This window comes from Corapipo altera, unplaced genomic scaffold, assembly GCF_003945725.1.
Source record: "Corapipo altera isolate COAL_440 unplaced genomic scaffold, ASM394572v1 0, whole genome shotgun sequence".
In the NCBI taxonomy this organism is placed as follows: Eukaryota; Metazoa; Chordata; class Aves; order Passeriformes; family Pipridae; genus Corapipo; species Corapipo altera.
In genome coordinates this window covers 33,472,746-33,495,843 of record NW_020884872.1, presented here as the reverse complement: position 1 = coordinate 33,495,843, position 23,098 = coordinate 33,472,746, and the positions used below count along the sequence as shown (strand labels likewise).

General features: G+C 42.2%; 1 protein-coding gene and 1 long non-coding RNA gene across 2 annotated transcripts; one reads left to right on the top strand and one right to left on the bottom strand.

Moving 5' to 3' along the window:
- Positions 1 to 119: 119 nt before the first annotated feature.
- PLCXD1 (phosphatidylinositol specific phospholipase C X domain containing 1) lies at positions 120 to 21,103 on the bottom strand. The gene is made up of 7 exons (XM_027643082.1): positions 20,917 to 21,103; positions 16,034 to 16,177; positions 12,598 to 12,734; positions 8,840 to 8,968; positions 7,531 to 7,686; positions 3,086 to 3,269; positions 120 to 1,819 (listed from the first exon to the last, which is right to left on the bottom strand). Exons 2-7 carry the CDS (start codon positions 16,137 to 16,139, stop codon positions 1,527 to 1,529), a joined length of 1,005 nt encoding a protein of 334 aa, XP_027498883.1. The 5' UTR covers positions 16,140 to 16,177; positions 20,917 to 21,103; the 3' UTR covers positions 120 to 1,526.
- On the top strand, positions 311 to 6,742 carry LOC113946981. Its single transcript, XR_003527609.1, has 3 exons — positions 311 to 409; positions 1,708 to 1,788; positions 6,620 to 6,742. It is a non-coding gene; the product is annotated as an uncharacterized LOC113946981 (long non-coding RNA).
- Positions 21,104 to 23,098: the final 1,995 nt, after the last annotated feature.

The following is a 23,098-nucleotide window of genomic DNA, read 5'->3' as shown; positions in this document are numbered from 1 at the left end:
GAAAACAAAAGAAAAGAAACCAATCACAACTGATCTATTACTTGAGTTATGAATTACTACTGGAAGCCAATAAAACAGTCAATATCAGGAAAGGAGAAACAAAGCTATTTCAGTCCATATTACACAGAGAGATCAAGTTTTATTAGAGTAACAAGGGTACAAAAGATAGGCAGAAGAACATTCTGAGTTCTTCTGAGTACCTGTAACATAACAAAAACAGAACGACTACTCGTTATGAAGTACATAGAGTAAGAACAGGATGCAAATCACTGTAAAAAAGCATTTAGGAAGTCCTCCTCATAAATGTAATGTTTAATTTTTACTCCTGTGTATTCTGCAATTGCAAGAGATTCCATGAAGAGGTTGCTTATTACCCTGCTGAGCAGTTTAGAGAGAGTTTGATACAATGGTAAGTAGTAATTGATTTAAGCCTTCTGCAAACATTAGCATCTTGTCAAACATCTGAACTTAGCTTTTGTATATAAAGTGCATCTAAAAAGTGAGGTATATAGATGAAGCTGCATAGTCAATTTTATAGAATGACTGTTTTTGTTTTAGTTCTGATGGTTGCTATTTTTCTTGCCTTCATCTGTTATTGCACAGTTCATTTAGAAAAATAGAATTAATATGCAATAGCAAACAGCATAAACCCCTTAGTTTTCACATAAGCAAAAATTACTTCGTGAGACGAAAAATAATTATAGAGCTACTAAAATAGCTAAATCAAAGACCAGATGTGAAACCCCAAATGAGCATGACAGAAGTGAAGAACCTGTATTTCTAGAACAGTTTGAGTTTAGGTAAGGAATTTGTTTCCTCTGTTTATTTTCAGTGTAAGACAGACTTTGGCAACACCTAATAAAACATTTGACACAGACAAAACTGACTAGGGGCCTAGTTTTGGTATCTTTGTCACTTCAGAACTGGCATGAGTAAGTGTGCAAGTACACATACTGTTTACAAATCATAAATAATTTTGTGACTACTCTGTTGGTAAGGCAGTTCACAGCTGATACTCAACACATTGGTGTATACATAAAATCATGTCAAATTGGATTGTCAATACAGTACCTTTGATATATCAAAAATATTTTTAAACTTCCTTTTAAACTATGAGAACAGACAAGTCAGTTTCACACTCATATAAAAGAGTAAGAATTGGGGATGCAAGTAATGCAGAATATCCTTATAATTATAAGAAAGATAAAATCACTAAATAATTCATGCCTCTATTGGCATATTTCTCCTTCTTGGTCCTATGTAAAATAAGATTAAGTTGTTGGGACTTTCAATATTGCCTGCTGCTACAGAATCAAAACATCTCCAAATAAATTACACCTATACCATAATTTTCTGGAGACTTCAGCAAGGTCCAAAGGTCTTGAAACTCAGATGATGTTGAGAGACCTTTTCTTACTGAGCCTTTAAAGCATCCCAGGTTTAAGTTAAATAGACCTTTATGGGATTCAAGATGTTTACAGAAGAGCACATTAAATGCAGACAAAGCCTTTTCAGCTTTTCACAGACTAAGAAGCAAAGAATGAAATGTTATTTGTTCCAGCTTCTTTACTTTGACAGTCTAATGGAGAATTAATTTTTGTGTTAAGTTCTATCACATCTTTGACAAAATCATTGTTTCCTATAAAGTCTCCAGCTATTATGTTAATACATTCTTTTTTTGGTCCTGGATACTGCTGCTTTATCCAGATTTTCAAGCATGGAAGACTCTGGAGTGTCATTTTCTTCAACGATCCAAATGGGTGTAGGAGAATATACCCTAAATTTTCGGTAAGGTTAATCCCTGCTACAAAGAATTTTCCTGAAACAAAAATCAGAAAGTGACACATTAAATATTCTTTTAAGGAGAACAGAAACTGGTCAGTATTGCATTAGCTTCAGATCTTGTTCCGGTGGGAAGCATTAAAATACTTAAACTTCACACTCTTTCTGTATTGTTTCATATTCCTGCAACTGATTCAGTAGACTGTCTCCCCTTGTTGCAACTTCATGCTGTAGTAAACAGTTCCTGAACCACACTTGGTTATCTAACCATTCCAGTTTAGCTAAATTTGTCTAACTACTTTTCCTTTGTAAATTATGTTTGTTTCTGTGAGGGTTGCTTCCAAATGCTTAGCCTTCCCCCATGATGGGTGGAAACAAAGGGTGCACCACATGAGCATTTTCCTTTGGCTGGGAAGCACTTTTGAAGCAGCTCTCCCCTTTATCACCCTGTAGGTTCCCATCAAAAGCTACATCAGATGTTATTAGCTGAATTTCTCTCAGATTATACTACAAAAGCATGCTTGAGTGCTGCTATTTACTGGTGCAACTCCACTCTCCACGTACTGTTCTTGTATTCATAGAATCATAAGGTTGGAAAAGACCTCCAAGATAGAGTCTAACCTTTGGCCAAACATCAAACCACGACAACTAAATCACAGCACTAAGTGGCACATCCAGTTGTTTCTTGAACACTTATGGGGTGGTGACTCCACTACCACTGTGGGCAACTCATGACAATGCTTAACTACCCTTTCAGTGAAGAAAATCTTCCAAATATCCAACCTGAACCTGTCCTGGCACAGGCCTGAGGCCATTTCCTTCTGTCCTGTCACTTGTTGCCTGGGAGAAGAGGCTGAACCCTGGCTTGCTACAACCTCCTTTCAGGTAGTCGTAGAGAGCGATAAGGTCTCTCCTCAGAGAAACCTCATAGGGGTTTCTTTTCACAAGGCTAGCAGAACGCATCTCTCATCATCTGTGCTGCCTAAAGCAGCAAGCTCTGGACTTGAGGAAGCTGCGTCCTACCCATGAGGTGGGTACAACAGGGCCAGTGAGCCGGTCTGTACTGAGGGCCTCCTCTCCATGGGATCACATAAGGGATGTGGTTGCCACAATTTATATAGTCTGTGCATGTACATACACTGACACACCACCACAGATGAACACTGCAGAGCACTCAGCAACCACGGACACACAGCATGCACAAAGGGGTTACACCTCATAAGGTTACAATCACCCAATTTCCTGTCTGTTTTGCACTGCTGTAAGTGCCCCTTCTTTCTTCCAAGCAATTCCCTGTGCCTACCTGGACGGCCCCTCCGCTTCATGTGCTCTAAATACCGGATAAGAGCACGAGTGGATGTTTTGTTTCCCCACCAGTATGGGATCGTAGGCCACAGCTCACAGTGCTCCTTCAGTTCCATGTCCTCTTCGTATGAGACTATGACCTGATGGCCCAGCTGCCACATGGTCCTCAGTGTTGGCATCACCTAAAATAAAACATGCTCCGGTTGAAGTCAGCACCACAGCAGCGTTCCCAAAGTTCGAATACTGTTGTGTGACATTACCTTGGCACAAATTCAGCTCAGATAAAGCTTTTAAACAAGCAGCCTGGTAGGTCAGGGGCTGGATTACAAACTGCAGGGGCAACAGGAGCCTGGTTACTTCAGCAAATTCCTCCTTTTCTCAATTCAACTATGATAACGTACAAAACTGAAGGTCTTACACCTGCATAAGCATCCCTGTGTCAGCCCTTGTGCACAAGCCACTGCTGAAAATTTGTTGAGAGAGGAAGACACAGACCATCCATGGACAAGGAGACAAAGCCCTACACGCAGCTGTAGGAATGCAGACACAGACACAGAAAAGCAGGAATCATTTTGGCAACTGCCCCGCATTAATGCATATTGTAGCCATTAAAGAAAACTGAACTGCTTAAAACTTGATAAGACTAAATGTCAGTCTCCAAGAGCTACATTAATTCTGATTTCTTTAAGTGGAAGGTTTCTGAAATTGGGATGCTCCAGACATTTTGAATTGAGAGAGAGAAAGACTTGGGTCAGAAACCTTCTCTGACAGACAGATGGGCTGAAATAGGTCTGTTAAATTTAAGTATTTCAATATGAAATGACATTTTCCAACCCTCAGAAGTTACCATGGGAGAGAATTGAGGCCCTCTGACTAATTTAATTTGCAAAACCTACATATTTAACAGGCGTTGTTTTTTCTAAGAATATTGCGGTTAAAAGCTATGTCTGTTGCTTTTGAAAAGGAAATGGTGGCATTTTGATGTTCCAATTAACTTATTAATTAAAATAAAAGCCAAAGTCAATTGAAAATTATTTACGTAAATATTTGAAGAAAGGCAAGGGTTGAATGAACACAGCAATCCTTCTTACTTCATCCAAGAAAAACAGATTGCAAGCCCCAGTTAGGTGAGAAAATACTGTAAAATTAAGGCACAGGCTGCTAAAACTACAAAATTCTGTGTTTGACTGCAGCCTTTGCTTTACTCTCGCTGCCTTTCTAAAGCTAGAACCTCTTAAGCAAACAAACAAATAAAAAGTTGTGGAGTAAAAGCAAAAAAAAAAGCTATTAGAAATGTGTACATGAGCACAGGTGCATATTTTGCAAACAAAGCAGAAATGAAACTGTATGTGTCTGACAAGGGATTTTGAAACCCTAGTAATCCAGATCAAAGGAAGACACCTTGAATAGTTAAGGCAATTAAAATTTTAAACACAATGTAATATTGTCACGCTGTGGCCTGTGCCAGTACTACATACAGACCTCAACCTAGCAGCTGCTTCATAAACACTTTGACACTTACTCTTCTATGATGACAAAGATGCAGTATTGAAAGACAATAGATAGCAGTTTATTTTAGAATAAGTGAGTAAACACTTTGATATTAAATCTGAATCTGTGATCCTGGAAATTCCCACAGTTGCCAAACCTGCAATGGTACCACCAGCAAAAATGATGAGATCCATTGTGCTGGTCACACACTCCATACAGATAAAGTCTTCCTGTTCAAGGGAAGTACTTGGCTTGTCTTTTCTGCAGTTCCACCCCTCCCCTCCCCTGGACACAATTCAGAAATGTTCTTTCTTTGGTAAAGTGATCTCAAACCATTCTTTCAACACCTTCATTCAAAAAACTCTCATCAGCAGCTCACCCCTTTCGCAGTTAATAACTCTTTTTCTGGCCATGTATCTGAAAGCAAATTTGACCATCTTCTCCAGTATCACTCTGCTCATCCACAGCTTACACACTCAAATTATTTGGGGAAACAATAGAACAGTGTTACTCAGGTCTTCAGTTATTCAGCTGAGGCCTGAATATTAAGAATCCCCTAGTTTTGCTGAGAATTGTTCTATTTTAACTCTGCTGTACTAAATGCTTTGAAATGGTAATACTAACCATTACTTATACACCAGCTTCAAAGGCTGGATTTGAATCACAAACAGGGTCATCATTCTCCTGTACCACTTACATCTCCAGAGAAAACCCTCTGTTCCTGCGCATCTTTGAAATGTTAATTGTTTAACTACTAAAAGCTCCCATACCTCATAAAAAAAAAGGGGGGGGGGGAAAGAGGAAACTAAAAATCTCGATTTCTAAAATCTATCAATCAAATATTTTCTGATGATTTAAATTAAGGCTTTTCTGGAAGTTTGGATGACTGAAAATCTGATTGGAAGGTCAGCTCCACGAAAAAAAAGTCAATGCCACCAGAAATGAACTGAGGTGCCATTAAGAGGGACCTCAACAGGCTGACAGAAACCTCATGAAGCTCAGCAAAGAAAAATGCAAAGTCCTGCACCTGAATGGACTAACCCCACACACCAGGACAGACTGGGGACAGCTGGCTAGATATCTGCTTTGCAGAAAAGGACCTGAAGGTTCTTTTAGACATCAAGCTGAATGTGAGCCAGCTGTGTGCCCATGTGGCAAAGGTCAGCTGTAAACTGGGTTGTATTAGCAGAGGTACAGATGGCAAGTCAGGAAAAGGGGTTCTTTCTCTTCTGTTCAGCAGTTGTGGAACTGCATCTCAAACACTGTTTCCAGCCTGGGCTTCCCCACTACAAAAAAGTCATTGATGTGGTGGATGAGTCCAGCAGCATGCAACCAGAGTGAGCAGAGGCTAGAGCATGACACACAAGGACAGGCTGAGGGGGCTGAGTCTGTTCAGCATGGAAAAGAGAAGACTGGACAGGTCTTACTGCAGTCTGCAAACACCTAATGGGGAGATGTAGAGAAGACTCCTCAGATATGTGTAGCAAAGGATGGCAGTTGGCAGACACAGGTTACAGCAAGAGAGATTCTGATCAGATAGAGAAGAAAAACACTGTGAGAGTGGCCAAATGTTGGAACAAATGTTGTATAGAAAGATTGTGGAATCTCCATGTTTGGAGATATTCAAGAATGGACAGGACACAGCCCAACATAACTTTGAAGTTAGTCCTATTTTGCATGGCTGTGTTGGACTGGATGACCTCCAGAGGTCACTTCCAACCTAAACTATTAGAAATAGCATAAAAATTCATTTATAATTATTGCTATGAAAAGGCAGAAAATAGGTTCTTTAAATTCTATAAATATAGCTTGTCTATATTTTTAACACACATACCTTTCCTTTCCTTTCCTTTCCTTTCCTTTCCTTTCCTTTCCTTTCCCTTTCCCTTTCCCTTTCCCTTTCCCTTTCCCTTTCCCTTTCCCTTTCCCTTTCCCTTTCCTCTCACATAGGACAGTGGATGACAGTTGTGTCTCTACTATTGTCCCACAACTGTTCCTCAACATATATGACAGTCAAATTTAATTCCCTCTTCTGTCCTAGTTACAGGGGCCAGGACCAGTTTATTACTGTATGGGTGCAATCAAAACTGTGTGTATTCTACACTCTCTATGTAATTTCTGATGGACTGCTAATAATGGGTCATTTGCAGTAGCTACCTAGGGCACACCTAATGACTCAGCTGTGGGGAGGCTCAGCCTGAGGGGTCATCTTTGCTAATGGGCCATACTGGACTGACATAATAGGCAGCTGCAACACCTAGACCATCAAAGACTCAAAAAAATATCCCATGACTCACAGAGTTAAATCACCCATTGTGAAACTCCTGCCCTGGCAGAGGTACTGGGCATTCCCACCTGAACCTGAGCACATATAATCTTGGGGTTTGGGATTTCTGCTACCACCCATTGGATTCAGAGGAGGATCAGAACTCCAACAGGACTGCCACTGCCACTCTCAACAAGACTGCAATCATTATGTCAACAGAACTGCAACCATCACCTGGACTAACAGGTTTTCCTTTCCTTTTGCATTCCACCTAGGGGGCCCACGTGATGCTCGGCACAGGGGCCAATGAACACTGTTCTGTTCTTGTCCCAGGGTGTGGGGTTATACTTCTGTTTTTTGTGGGTTAAAACCAGTTTTTCTCTGTATCATTGCATTTATTGTGATTTATTTTTAGTAAATTGTAACTCTGACTTATAATCTCTAGAGTTGGGTTCATTTCTCCCACCGGTTTACTTTTAAACCAGCACACCTTCTCACTGTGGAATGTAGATTTCCTTTATCTCCTCAATTTTATTAGGTAAACACCTATCTCTGATGCAGCAAATGTTACCTTTCCTAGGTTACAAACACAGTGAAAGTAAAATATATCTAAAAATTTGGAATCATAGATCTCACTGTAATATATCATTCTTTAAAAAAGGAGAAAAAAAGGATCTCATACTTACATTCCTGGGACACAGTTTACACTGGAAAATCTCTTTTATACAGGCAACAAGATGACTGTGAAGTCTCCTGGTTAATCCATCAAAATTCCTGCAGGCTAAGATAACAACTTCCTGAGGATGAGCTTCCAACCACCTTAATACTTTCCACAGAGTATCCTACAGGAGAGAGTTAAGGAAACTTACAGAGTTATCTCTGCTATGCAGGGGAAAGGGTGTAAAATCAACAGAGCATTGACGGTGGAGTAGACTCACAATCACAATCATGAAAATCAGTATAGATTTCTGGAGGGGGCCATCAGACTGCCCAAAAGGGGTTCCAGAGAGATGTGTCCCAGGAAAACCTACTTTCACAGATCTGTGCCAGTTTGCTCTGGTTGTGGTTCTGGCACACTAGACTTACCAGCTTTGTATTTTGATAATATCCGTGAATATCCTACTGCCTATAGGCAGGTTAGCAGTAAACCTAACTCCCCAAGCTTCTTCAGAGACAACCAACATGTCAGTGGCAAACTCAAAAACAGGGAAAAGTTCTGTGCTTAAACATAACAGGACTCATTTTCCCTCTTTGGTATGGGCAATGACAACTAAATGAAGATCACACATAACTAGCAAGGCAGTCAGGCATTACATCTGTTTACAGGAGTGTGCCAGACACCATGGAGTCTCAAAACATAGAGTTCAGACTCATGAGTCTGAAACTGAAGTTTAGCCAGTTACTCTACAAATTAAAGGCTTTATTAGCTGACTGTGCCTGGCTGTACAGGTCCCAACAAATGGAAAGTATTCCAAGATGACAGAGCACATGCAAAGAGCAGCTCACAGCAGTTGCTTCACAGCAGCTGACAGTCATTTGATCATAGGATCCAGATTAAGACTCTCAGTCTTTCAGTGAAATATTTCTTTTTTTTTTTTTTTAAGAAAAAATTGTTTCTGTGATTTTTGTTAGGCTTTTAATGCCTTCTTCTCTTTAATAACTTTTCCCCCTACTAGGAAAACAGCATTGCTCTGGGTATCGTCCTGGGACAACACAAGATAAACCCCAGAACTTCGGGCACTTGGTAGGGGCTAGGCAGTGGAGAGCAGGCATGACTCTGGTTTGAGGATGAGGAGCTCATTGATGTTCCAGTATCAAGTGCAGCTGCCGAAATTAATTTCCAGCCCTGCTGATTTTCTCTAGTTTGAAGTCCTCACATAAGGAAAACAAATAACCTACTTAGAAGACCTTGGACCAGCATTTTCAGATTATGATAGATTTTAAATAAAAGAAACAGCACTGGTTTTATAGCCATCACAAAGGTATGAAAAATACCTGTACAGTAACAGTTGTGTAAACCATATGCACAAAGTACAAATTCATAGATGGATCGTTAGCCTTGTGGGCAATCCTGAAATCCAGGTATCTAACTCCAGCCTCAAGTTGCTCTGTCACAGTCAGGACCTGAAAGGTAAAACAGAAAACAAAGGTTCTGAGAGCTTGGAAGGGATTTGTTTCTTTAGTTTAGAAAGCTGAAAAAGGCGTACAAAGTCAGCCCTATGACATTTTTCTTGGGTCTTTTGTCTTTAAAATGTCACTCTATGGCACCAAGTTGCAGCTTTGAAGTATCTCACTCTCTGAACAAGAGGAATTAAAATTTCCCTGAAGAGTATACTGCAGGTACAGATTAGATTAATTTCAGAGCACTGCCCTTGTTGTGTTCTGAAAGCAAAAGATCCATTAACCTGTGCATAAATACACGATCACTCGTCACACAATTATTCATATGAACAACAACTGCAGGATCAGCACCTTAGAAATGCTGCATTTATTTTATTAGATCAAAGACTTTACTGTGGTTGTCTCTGCAGAGCTCACTCATCCTCAAAAGAAGAAAAAACAAAAATAGAAAAAACTAGTGATTATTGCTCTTTTTCAAGACAAAGTTTCTTATAAAGTTTGAATTGACCTGTAGAAGTCCTACAAAACAGAGGTAGTCCTCTATTTCCACTTCCCTCAAACCTCTTCTTCTGGATTCGAGGGCTGAATGGAACAGGTGAGAAAGCTGCTTCTGGGGCAAAAAGTCCCAAATGGTATGTGTTTTACATCTGTTAAGATTCTCTTTGAGTAAGAAAATAGAATCAATTTAATTAAATACGTTTTAACACTAATTTGTCTCAGTTCAACCTGCTGTGTACAACACTATCAGGTTTCAGAAAGCATACACGGGACTGATACAAGCCAGAAAGGATTCGATACAAGGCATTGCTCCTGAATAACCGCAATCACAGCTTTAGGGTTGAGACAGAACTTATGACACATGGCAGGATGCTCACCCCGCCTAGCTTCAACCACCTAACTTCCTGGTTTTTGGACAAGAATTTTATCTCCTCAGGCTGTGCCTGTGGTTCTGGGCTGGGACAGGCCAGCCCCACATGCCCTAGGATTCAGATGGTGCGATCGGTCTGGCCAACAGCTCCCTCTGTGCCTGCTGGGGCTACACCAGGCTGGAATAGTTGAAGGGTGATCCAGGCCCCTTTGCTTGGAGCATGTTGGAGATGGGAATGTGTGTGGCTGTAGGTCACATATAACCTTTCTGTCCAGAAAGAGCATCAGGTGAAATAGCTGAAATTGCCCTTTAGATGAGTCAATTTCTTTCTGTTGACAGCATGGGAAAACCAGACAAAGTAGACTCTCTAATGAGTCACCTGGGTTTGGATACTGAATCAGCCAGTGTGAACATTGCCCCCTAAAGGGCAAAATTTAAAAGGAAGCCCTGGGGAGCAATGCTGCTTGGTGCTGCAGGCATTCAGAGCATGAGTGGAAGTTACACAGGAAAGATTTGGGCCTCTAGGCTGACATCCATAACAGCCAGGGCTCAAGCAGGCACCTCCTCCTAGGCACTGGGCCATCCAAGAACCTGTGGGTCCTACCATCAGTAGGGCTCCTTCACGTGTGTTCTGGATACCAGTGGGTGGAGTCATCTCCTCACAAAGATAACTGGAGCACCACAGAGGTAAGGAGAGCAGGACTGCAGCTGTGCCTCTTTCCTATGAGCAGTGGGCCACTTCCCACTTGTCACACTGGATTTGGACCAGAAATTACTATAATATTAGGAGATTGTTTGTTACCAACAGTGTCACTTTGCCAGACAGAAACCTACAAGTCAGGAGCTACATAAATGTCGGAGTTGACAGAGAACCTGTCAGCAGCCTGGCAATTAGTGACGAGGAATTTAAACAACTTTTAGGAAATATTTACTGTAATGCCGGACGGAACAAACGTAATGCAGCCCAGACCAAAGGTCACCAATCAAAATGTGTATAGTGTCACCAATAGCATGTCACAGCATGCACAGTGTCTTCAGTGTCACCGATAAGAGTGTGTGCAGTGTCTTCTGTATTACCAATTGAAGTATATACAGTGTTTTATGCTTGAGACTTTTGACCAATTGTGTTGTGGCACAATAGTGTACAAAGAGTACAAAAGAAACACTTGAGAGCAATAAACAGCTTCCTGATCACCTTACACCTGGACTACATCTGATATCTCTGTCGTTTTGGCTGTTCTGACTTTAACAACAACACCTAAATCTTTTATTGGCTTGAGTCCCAAAGTAAAAAGCAGTTCAAGGTAAATAAGACTGCACTAAGCAAATGCCTTTCCACATCAGCTCATCATTGCCATTACACATACCCTGGTAGTGTCTAAGATTCCAGTCTACCAGAGCTGCGCAAACACAATAAATACTTAGGCATACTTATTAAAAATTATCAATTTTTCAGTTTTAATTCCATAATAATTAATTACTCCTTCAATAAGAACAAAAGCATACAGATTTTTGGCACATCTTTCATGTCAGAAAAGTCTCTTCTTTGGAAGGATCTTCAAAATCTCTATCTTAAATCAGAATCCCCAATTTTGTCTTTAATGTACATTTGTATGGAACAAAGAGCTAACTACTCTCTTAATATTTGGACATTTAAAAAAATTAACTAAACCTTACATGTAGGAACACACCTTCATTCTCTTAATCTTTATGGAAAAAAAATTCCTTCAATGAGGGATTCTTCTGTCTCTGCTGCTGGACAAAATACACAGTACGGATGGGGAAAACAACTGACATCTCACACAACAGTGACAGAAAAACGACAAGCATTACCTTCTGAACAAAGTACAGTAGAAAAACCTCTGTTGATTACAATAATATTATATGTCATTTATAACAACAATAAACATTTGAAAAAGAAGATGAGTTTCTAATAGCAAATGGTCAGCTTTAAGAAACATCTTTATTTAAGTATCATCCCTGCCTCACCTACATATTTTTTTCCCACAAAAGACGACCAGGTATATATGCCACCTACCTCATACCCCAGTGTGCTGGATTTACATAAGGAAGAGTTAATTTTCTTCACAGTGGCTGGTATGGGACTGGATTTTGGATTTGTGTTGGAAACAGTGTTGATTACACAGAGATATTTTCCTTATTGCTGAGCAGTGCTTACACAGAACCAAGACCTTTTCTGCCTCTCACTCCACCAGCAAGCAGGCTGAGGATGCACAGGGAGTTGGGAGGGGACACAGCCAAGAACAGCTGACCTCAACTGACCAGAGGCATATCCCAGACATATGGAGTCATACTCAACATATAAAGCTGGGGGAAGAAGAGGGGGAACATTCAGAGTGGTGACGTTTTCATCACACATGATGGAGCCCAGCTTTCCTGGAAATGGCTGAACACCTGCCTGCCCATGGGAAGTGGTGAATTAATCTTTTCTTTTGCTTTGCTTGTATGTATGGCTTTTGCTTTACCTATTAAACCATCTTTATCTCAACCCAGGATTTTTCTCACTTTTACCCTTTCAATTCCCTCTCCTATCCCACTCAGAGGCAGTGAGAAGCAGATGTGTGGGGCTGAGTCGCTGTCTGCGGTAAAACCACAACACCCAAGCACAGCATCTGAGGAGAGCTCAGATTTCTGGGCAGCAGGCTATTCTGTCATTGTGCATGGTGGAGCTTGGCCACTCTCAGCCCTGCAGCACAAGTTTCAACTTTGCTGAGACATGAAGAGAATGCTAAATGACATTTACCTGTGTGATAGACCACTTCATGATAATGGGGCGCACAATGCAGGGCATACATTTGTTTAAAAACTTCACCACCTTGGATTCATTGCCACTAACAGCAGATCTTTTATCCAAACAGTAGGTCATAGTGTCATGACTCCCTGTAGAATACAAAAATAGATGTACAGAAAATCTCATTTCTTAACTACTAAAGACCACATTCCATGGTTATATTTCATGTGCATACCTGATACACCACCCCATTTGTAAATCACACACTTATGTTGTCTGACAGCCTATGTAGTTACGGCAAAAAGGTGGGCTCTTTTACAGAGGTTGCTCACCTGACATTAATAAGCTTAGTGTGAAATCCTTGTGAAGTGAAGGCATCAAGATTTTCCAAGAAAATAGTCCCCATCTAAACTACACATCATTTTTTGCCCAAAACCACAATAAAATGGCCTGTTTCAAATAGCATCTTTCACTGAAATAATAATCATGATATGAAAATCCACTTCTTTTTTTTTTCAGGGAGTAGCTGAAGGCTGAATTTATCTAGAATTTGTCTTGTTTTCAGAGGTGTCCAAATGCAGGATTTCATTCTCCAATCCCATCATCTCTGCACAGGAAAATATGACTGAAAGCAGAAATTCATCTTCTTACACTTTTGACTGGACCAACTCCTAACTTGGCACTTTAAACATTTATATCCTAAATATCTGGTAAACAAGCCCTCCTGACCTAAACCCTCAATACCCTACAAAACCAACGTAAGAGGTGGGTACTTGAAGGTTTCAGAGGTAAGTTCAAGTGTAAGTTTATGTATGATAGATGAAAAAAAAATCCATCTTCTATGCACTTCAAAAGTTACCTGACTCTTTCCAGCACAGGGAATTACACAGGGGCAGCCTAAGCAACAGAGCCAAGTACAGGATGCCCAAATATTTGATTTCTTTGAAGTCTTAATAAATCTGACACATCTCTTGCATCATACTGAGATGAAACTATTATAGCTTGCAATTTCTTCAGGAAACCAGTGATTTTGCTAGCTTTTTCTGTTTCATTATTTCTTTCAGTGTTATAAAGCATCAAAAAGAAAACCAACAATTCAGTCAAGTGACTTGCTTGGATCTTTACAGAGTGTCTGCAAATGCATATTTTGGGATTTTAAGTCTGGCTTCAAACAAATTGTTTACTGTTGCTAGGAACTGCCTTTTTGAATGGTCAGTCTTACTGGTGCCAATGGTAGTATTTCTAGTAGCCAAAGAAAAAAGGACACGATTGGTTTTGAATTCTTTTAAACTGTCAACAATAGTTTAATGTCTTACTCTATCTTTTAACCTTTTAAAATCCACTTTCCATCTATTTTCCTGCTTGAGACACCCAAATCAACCTCATTGCAGATTGAAGATCTATATTGTGGGTTTGTGATCGAAGAAGTATGTCTTAGAACATGTAAGAGTCATTAAATATCCATGGACCAAATCCAAGTCTGAGAGAGGTGAGCAGGATTCCATTGATGGGCGTTGCATCCACTGATGCCAACCAGCAAAAAGATAGTAATCTTTTACTTAGGATTCTTCTTGTGATGTCAGTGAGTTACAGTAATGGAAGGAAGATGGATATACCCATGACACAACAAATATGATGCAAAGATAGTGAGCTAGCACCAAGCCAGGTAGCTTCAGAGCTTGAATCAACACCTCCCCAGAGGAACTGTGCTGGATCTGGTGCAAGCACAACACTAATTACCGAGATTTGCCTCTGCCTCCTCATCATGCTTTCAGAATGCACTCTGTCACATTCATGTTTCTTGCATGACTTCTATGACATAAACTTCCAGTTCCAAAGTGTGTTTCCTCCCTTCAAAAACCTGCCAGAGCTGTCTTGACCTGATTGGTCTTGATCTGTTTTTGTTCTGACTTAGGCTAGATCAGTTTTGTAGGTCAGCTGGACAGCCACCAAAATATTCCAAGCTAATAGCCTGCAATGCTCTGTAAAAGTCCTCCAGTGTTTGCTGCAATGGGCTTGCCTTCAACTATTCTTTTCTTCATGCCTGTTCTCCCTGCAGGCATACTCACAAGAACAACAAACATTTACAAGAATAACAAGGTCACCATTAGGAGGAGAGCCAGAAAGTCAAAAGCACACATCAGCAGGTTCTCCACTTTCTACAATGTCCAAGAAACACCACTGTGAAAGCCTTTTAGAAACAACATGATTCCTTCTCTCCAAAAACAAAACCCCACCAAGCATGCTACTGACTATTTGAAGGATTTTTGCAAGATGAACAAAAAGAAAAATAGAAAATAGGAGGTTAATACTTTCTTTCTTCTTTCCAAAGACAGATATATATTTTCTTCTCTTGATGGTTAAATAAGAAATTCTAGGGTTTTTTTAATAACATCTATCCTGGGTCCTATTATATAGGCTTTATCCTAAACAGACGTGTGCTTGTTCTGTAGCCAGCATTAACTCAAATTACATATCTAAGAAGTCACCTTGAGATAAGTTTATAGGTTTAAATTTTAATGGAAACAAACCCAAAAATCTACAGTTCTTGAGTCCTCCTAGCGCTCCACTCACTGAAGACTAGACCTCACACTGTTTCTCAATATATGTCTTTCCTAAAATTAACCTATGATCCTGTAGCTTACACAAAACATTAATCTACACACTGTGCTGCTTTCCACCCAAACTACCTGTCACATCTACAGATATGAGAGAAAACATGGGCTAGACATTTCTTTTGTACCATTTTTGATGTGGAGGCACAGGAAGAGCTCACAGCCCTCCAGTGCCTCCCCATGTTCCCAAGTTAGTGTTATATTGTAACTTGTTTGACAGAATGAGGGTGAAAAGATGTCAAGGTAGCAGGAAGAAGCAACATTATGACCAAAGAAAGGCTAATGATACACAGGTGTCACTTAGCTGCAGCTACACATGGTAGGATAAATGCAGTTTTTGCAAGCAGGATCATGTAGCACAGTCTACATAAATAAAAATATGTTAATTAAAAGTCTCAATTCTCCTTTTTCCATACCTTCACAGCCTCTTTTAAACAGTACAAAGAAACAAATAATAAGGCAAAATGTTATTTCTCTCCTTTTGGAACCATTTCATTAGATAGGAAGCCGCAAGAATTAAGTAGGAAAATTTCATCATTGCCCAGATAAGCAAATGCTTAGATTATTAATACTAATATGGCAAGACGATGCAGAGGGATTGAAAAAAGTGCCTCTTTTTTTCCTTTTTTCCCTCTCCCCTCTGAGAAACCCCAAACATTACAGACCAAAATTATTCACACACACATAACATCACACAAGCCCTTCCCCAAAGCCCTTCTCCCACACGTTGACCCAAATTGTAAACATAGCCATGATAAAATGGGACAAACAGGATGTTCCAATGCTTAAATGACAAGCTAACTAAACAGTGGAGAGCAAAAGTTAATCTTTACCTGGAAGAGCTAAGTTATAGAGGGGAATATCCCAGAGCTCCTCTGGTAATCGCGACATCCATTGGCCATTTTCACAGCATATGTGAATGAAGGTCTGCAAAGCCATTTTGCATTAGTGCCTGCTCTGGGACTTCATAGGGTTTTCTGGGAAAAGAAAAAACATAAACCATTCCGTATATTGTGGTTGAATTAATGACATTTCACCTGCGCAGAATGGATTTATAGGTGCAAAAAAATGTCAACCCTTCTCTCAGGTAGTTGCAGCAAAAGATCAAGAGTTTCTCAGCCACAACATAGGCTTCTTTTGATGACATTGTCTCTCAGCACAATGCAAAGGGTTTGTAAACTTACCAAGTGAAAAAAAAAGCACAGCCAAGACAAATATATGCAGCTTCATTGGTATGAAGAAATTACTGACTACACTGGCTATTGTGAAATCACAAGGAGTAACCTACCTCCAGAGTGAAATCATGTCCATTCCTTTACCCTTTGCAGTCCCAGGCGCACAGCAAGGGGACTGATGGCAGGGCTGGGACAGGAGCTGGGTCTGCTCCCCTCAAGTCCCTGGGGAATACTTACCTTAAAGGATCAAATTGGGTGTCACAAGAGTGCTGTCATGAAAAGCCTTTACAAAGATGTCAGGATACTGTATTTGCAGGTCATGCTGGCTTCTGGAGTCAAAGAGGAAAACCTTCCTCTTGTTATCTCTTGATCTGTTCTTATCACCCCTATGAATCCATGATCATAAGTACTTCAGTTTGCTCAGATCTTCCTGAAAATTACTCTTGAGCTGTTCTTCTTGGATATAGGCCTCTCTGGGATCTTCTGCAAAATTTGCAATGGTCATGTAGGAGTGCCAGTGGATGAAACCCAGATGAGAAATCATGGCATCACCAGTGCCTACTAGAGTTATTTTGTTCATTTTTCAATTTATGATTTCCTGGATGATGCAGAACATGAAGATAACCAATCCATGTCTTTTTTTTTTCATTTTTTCTACGATGTTCCTGAAGTTTAAGTGGTGGTTTGGGGATCAGAGCCTTCCTTCTTCTCACTGCTTTTAAGACTTTAGCTATTTTTCCACAGTTAGTGTGATGGTTTCTTTTAGATCATGGCATAGTGATTACCTTCATTAATACCACACCTTTCTTTTTAATCTGTTTTAAAAAAGCTGTGCCCGTGAATGATTCCTTCTTATCTTCTACAGTCATGGCAGTCAGATATGTAATTGTGCAGCTTTTGTACTCTGCAAACACCTTCACTAGTCCCTGATCACTTTTGCTGCATCTTAGCACATTCATTGCTTCTCCCCAAAGTGTTCTTCAGATCACTTTGAGGAGGTGGTTGTTTTTCCTGAATGTACAGGTGAGCCATACAGCTTATATGAAGAGCATTTCCTTAAACACGGTGCAATAGATTTTTTTTTTTGGCAGTCACATAGGGTCATCTGAAAAGCAACTTCAGGAATTGCATTCCTAAATTTTATGTCCATACCACATGTAATAGATAAAATCTGCTTTTAGATGTGCCAATGATTCACCTGCCTAGCCTGCCTTGCTGTGCCTTTGGTGTGACTTTGAATGGGTCTCTCTGAGTACAGTCACCCCAGTTTAGATTAGAATGGGACTATGTGGGATGAAGGAAATACCTGGCACCCCCGGCACAGTGACACATGCTGCACGTGTCCAGTGTGTAATTTGGGATTTTCCTCCTAGTGAAGAGCAGCTGCCTCTGAAGTTATCCATACACACAAGGCCTTTGCGTAAGCAGGAACAAAAGTGGTTTAAACTCTCTCTTGCTTCCTTTGCCTCCTTATTTAAAAAAAAAAGGTATTTGATGTGTCTAGTGCAAAGTCAAGTGGAAAAATGCCCATAGATTTATTTTGGAAAAAAAAAAAATACAGATCCTTTTTGTCCTTCATAAGCAAAAGCAAATATGCCACATCTGCTAGTCTTATTCTTGGAAAGACATTCAGATCTCAGGCCGATCAACTCATCCATGGCTCTGCAATTTAACATGATGAACTGCCTCCTGCAGACCCCTTGTTCAGACAACATATGTCTGCAGCTAATTTTACCACCTTTTGCTGTGTTTCATACTCTCTCAGACTGCGCACCACTGCTCACCCATGGCTGCTCTACTCTAGTCTCTGTACCACGTAGCATCAGTGTGGGCAGGGGCTTCAGGTGCTTAAAGCGGCATTGGTGTTCAGTAGTTGCAAATGACTGGATGGTGTCTATCCTTCTCCAACTCTGAAGCTGACAGGAGCTGTGAGGCTGCAACACTCCAGCACATGGCAGCATTTATGCAAGTTCTGTATGCCGACTAGAAACTTAACTATGAGCTCTGGTTTTCCTCTCTTGCTTGTGATGTGCAGTCCCCTTTCCAGAGACCTTGGGACTGCCTAATTCTCTAAGGTTCCCCAAGGCCATCCACACCTCCTCAGAGCAGGCACACAGCCCCCCCAGGGAGCAGCAAGACCCATAAGCCCCATTTGGCAGTCACACCTTGCCCCAACATAAGCTCCTTTGCACTGACAACACTCCCAGGATGTGACCGAGGGTGCAGCTTTACCTGCTGCCATCCTCTCCTCCCATGGTGTGCTCTCACTGCCTTGCTTGGGTTAACGCAGGTACAGTCCCACAGCTAACAGAAGAAGGTGTTTTTCTGTCATGTTAGTCCCTTTCACCAGTTTATCACTGACTCAGGACAGCCCAGCACTGGCCCATGCTGAAGAAGTCCCTGCGGAGGCAGGGCTTTGGCTTTGACAGGCTGTACAACAGGTCCATTGGCATTGCCCAGTCAAAACCCCCAGGCAGCAGGTTCTCAGCCTGACACAAGCTGCCATCAACGCCCAGCCTAAGCGGGACCAGGACACTTCACAAGGAGTGTCCTGCTGGGGTGGGAGAAAGCCAGCAGAGAGCAGAAACATCAAGATCAAGACATGCTGTGGCCCTGCAAACAGACATGTGAGAGATCAAAATCTCATCCTCTTCTTTCTTCGACCTCCTTCCACAGCACCTGAGGCTGGAGATGGCAGCCACCAGCAGTGGAGGAACTGCACCCTGACCGTCTGCTAATCAAGTCCTGTACAAAAGTGACCAGATTTTAGCTTGATCCCCTGCACAGTGCAAAGCTCTAGCTGTTCACACTGTCGTCTCTAAACTCAGCTGCTGACTTGTGCTTGACATGAAATATAACCTTTAAGGGTACAACCAAGGCCTTCCTGGAGGAATGAAACTGCAACCATTAGCTGTTGCCTCTCACGACTAAATCCTAAACTTCACAAAGGAGAACTGTGTCTTTACTCCCTCTTCTAGATAGGCAAGCCACCCTACACATGCTGCTGTGATTAACTACTCTCCTGGGTTTACATGGCAAGGTTTTGGCAGTGAGGGTCTACAGAAGTAGTTTGCAGGAGAAGCTGACAGAAACTTTCCCCGCATCCAGCCGAGCCAACGCCAGATGGCTCCAAGGTGGACCCACTGCTGACCAAGAGTAAGCCCATCAACAATGGTGGTAGTGCCTTTGGGATAACGGATTAAAGAAGGGAAAAAAGTTGCTGTGCAACCGCAACTGCACCCAGAAAGAGAGGAGTGAGAATATGTGAGAAAGGCAAGTCTGCAAACACCAAGAAGGAAGGGTATGAGGTGCTCCAGGCACGGGAGCAGAGATGCATCTTCAGCCTGTGTAAGGCCCCAAACTGGAGCTGGTGAATGCCCAAAGGAGGCTGTGACCCCATGGGAAGCCCATGCTGGGGCAGGCTCCTGGCAGGAACTGTGGTCCAGTGGAGAGAGGAGCCCACACTGCAGCAGGTTTGCTGGCAGGACTTGTGACCCTGCGGAAGGGACCCACACTGGAGCAGACCATGAAGAACTAGAGCTTATGGGAAGGACTAATATTGAAGTTTGCAGGGAAGTGTGTGAGCAGTCCTCCCCCAGATGAGGAAGGAGTGGCAGAGATAATATGTGAACTGTCCCCAGACCCCATTCTCCACCCCCTGCGGCACTCTACTCACAGAGGCAGAGAAAATCAGGAGTGAAGTTGAGCCCAGGAAGAGTGAAGGGGTGGGGGAAGGTGTTCTAAGATTTGCTTTTTATTTCTCATTACCCTACTCTGATTTGATTGGTAATAAATTCAATAACTTCCCCAAGTCGAGTCTGTTCTGTCTGTTATGATAACTTGGGAGTGATCTCCCCCTGTCCTTATCTCGACCCAGGAGCCTTTCCTTATATTTTCTCCCCTGTCTTGCTGAGGAGGGGAGCGATAGAGAGACTGTGGTGGGCACCTGGCTTCCAGCCAGAATCCACCCACTTTAACTACCCTCCCTCCCCTTGTTCAGGCCAGGTTTCTGACCTCCTGGGTGTTCTGCATGCAGGCAGCAATTACATTTTAAGGACAGTACCGGGACACATGCAATAAACAAGCAATAAAACATTCAAAGGCGCAAAGCCGCTAGAGATCACCATCCTCCAGCCTCGGGATACCGAGACCATCGGGCTGATTCGCTCTCCCCCTGGCTTTGCCCCGCCGGAGTGTGCCTTGCACGCACAGCCCCGCTGGCCCGGAGCGCTGGGCCACGGCCAAACCTCACGCGTTTCCGGGAAAGACATGTAATTAATGAACAATTGACGATGACATCAATAAAACATTTGCTGCAGCCGACCCAGAAGCTAAAAAAACCTCACGGGAACTACAGCAAGCGCTGTGACGAGAGCTATCCGAACAGCCACGGCGAGGAGGGCGCCGCCAGCCCCTCCGGGTACAGGGGTACTACGGGCACCAGGGACACGGCCACCCCCGCCCCGCGCTGCCCTCGCCTCCCGGACCCTCCGAGGAGCCGGATGCCACCCTCCCCTCTGCTTCGCACTTGTTTTACTCACTCCGAGGGGCGATTCCGTTTCCATCCCGGCTCTCCGGGAAGACGTGCGCTCCCCAGCTCGCCCGGGGCCCCGCACTGCCCGCTCCGGGGCGGGACGGGGCTGCCCCGCCCGGGTCAAGTGACCGTAGGTTTGAGGAAGGTGAAGGAGGGACGGGAGGGATGAGGAAGAGGAGGGGAGGTGGTTCTGGTGAAGTGGCGCTGCCCGAAGCGCAGAGGTGAGCCGCTCAGCGGACTGAAGGGACATGATTCCGGGAGGAGCCTGCGGGCAGGGACAGGCGGGGGAAGCGCCGAGTAGCAGTGTGTGCTGTACTTCTGCTGCATTTGAAATCTACTAATGCAAGAAAGCTTAAAATAAATATTTGTAAACATATACATACATAAAAAGTACCTTAATTTTCTGTTTTGTCCAACAAAGCTTGTCAGGCCCTCATCTGTGGTGAACTTCACTCATGAGGGCACCTCGCAGAAACCTTGGGAAGCTCTTCAAAAACCTTTTCTGTGTAAGGAGAAAGGAGGTAATTAGGTGAGTGAGTGGCATGTAGAGGCAAACACACACTTTTGGAAGCAGGGTGCCTTCTCAGCCTTCCCAGAGAGATAGAGAAAGGCCCCCTACTTCATCTCCCTTTTCCAAAAACACACTAAAACACAGAGTTCCCTGATTAAAGAATGGCAAGCTGAAACTCCAGTGGAAAGAACGGGTAGAGAAGAGCAATTCCCCTTTCTCCACAGGGCAGCATTCCTAGAGGGTCACCTACCATGGAACTGGGGTCTGACTGCTCTGGGATCATACTGTGGTCAGGACTAATAAAACTTCAGGCTGTTGCAGTGTTGTGCTTCTTCATGCAAGGATGTATTTTCCAGATACACCTTTTTCACTATCTCATTTTTGCATGAGGCAGAGCAGCATGTATGTACAGAGTAAAACTTGTTGTGTCACCAATAGCAGCCAGAGCAGGTTAATGTTCAGCTAAGTGAGTGATTCCCACCAGTGAGTCCTAGGATGACAGGGCTGCATGGGCTTCAGAGTGATGCCACAGTTCAGGCTGCTGTTTATATATCAGTTCTTACAGAGTGTCACAAGACTAGATGGATTAGATGCAAAAGAGATGTGCAGCAGTTCGTAAAGCTAGGTATGAAAAGGGCAAAATATCAGAAGGGATGAAGGGAGAGTAAAGGAGAAGGTAAGAAAGAAAAGATGCTATTTTATGGCTGTGTGGTTTTGTACCACCATGATAGAAAGCAGCTGAGAACAGTTACAGAGAAGTATTATTGTGCTCTTCATGAAATTAAATAAATGGGAAACTATTTCTTCTCAAACAGAAAAAGCTAGGAGGACAAATCAGACAAAGTCAACTTTAACTCTTTATTTACTTAGGAAGTTAAGACTATGGAGGTGTGATAAAAAGCAGTCAGCCAGCCTCTGGATACTGCCACAGTGAATAAAGTACAGCCAGATATGGTTCTGGTCTTGTGAAGCAAACCTGTGTGAAGATGTTGGGACTAATGGGCAAAACGTGGAAAGAAAAAATTAAAATCTATTTCGGTGTGGATTTGAAATGAGTAACAGAGAACTCAAAAGGAACCATGAAACTGAAATCTCATATTTTATTCTTTACAACAGGACTTTACACCCTAGTAATGTGAAGAGTCTGCTGAATGATATGATCTTGCAGGTCTCACCTCAACAGAAACACCCTATCAGAAAATCTCAAGCCCTGTCCAAACCCTTCTAATACCCACCCTTTTAAGTCTGACTTTGGGTCTCATTTCTTCTTTGTTTGCACTGGAATTACTAGAGATCCCAAGAGAGTTGCTCTTAGTTTAGTTCTGTGATCACAATCTCTGAAGAGGGATTTAGGAAGCCCATAAACCAAGGAATGACAGGAAATTAATGATTAAAGGAAATAAATTATTAAAGCCCTGAATAAGCATGTCTCCTGAGAAGCAGCCAAGGCAAGGATAACCTTTTGCAGCATTTGCAGAAATAATAATAAACAGATTTCAAGATGAGGAAGCAGGGACATGAAAAAGCCCAAGATTTACCCTCCTCACAAAACAAATGTCTGCATTAAAAAGGCAGAGTGAAATTCAAAAGACAAAGAAGGAAGAGCTTACCCAAAAGGAGCTTATCAGGTTTTGAAGCATTCAGTACTGAAGAGGCTTGAAGCTGGTAGCACCTGAGA

Excerpts from the sequence above, each read along its gene's own strand:
- PLCXD1 (XM_027643082.1), bottom strand. The coding sequence starts at position 16,139 with ATGGCTTTGCAGACCTTCATTCACATATGCTGTGAAAATGGCCAATGG. Across the intron at positions 8,969-12,597 it reads TGAAGTGGTCTATCACACAG|GTCCTGACTGTGACAGAGCA; the intron begins GTAAATGTCATT and ends TTTACCTTTCAG. Across the intron at positions 3,270-7,530 it reads GTAAACTGTGTCCCAGGAAT|GTGATGCCAACACTGAGGAC; the intron begins GTAAGTATGAGA and ends GTTTTATTTTAG.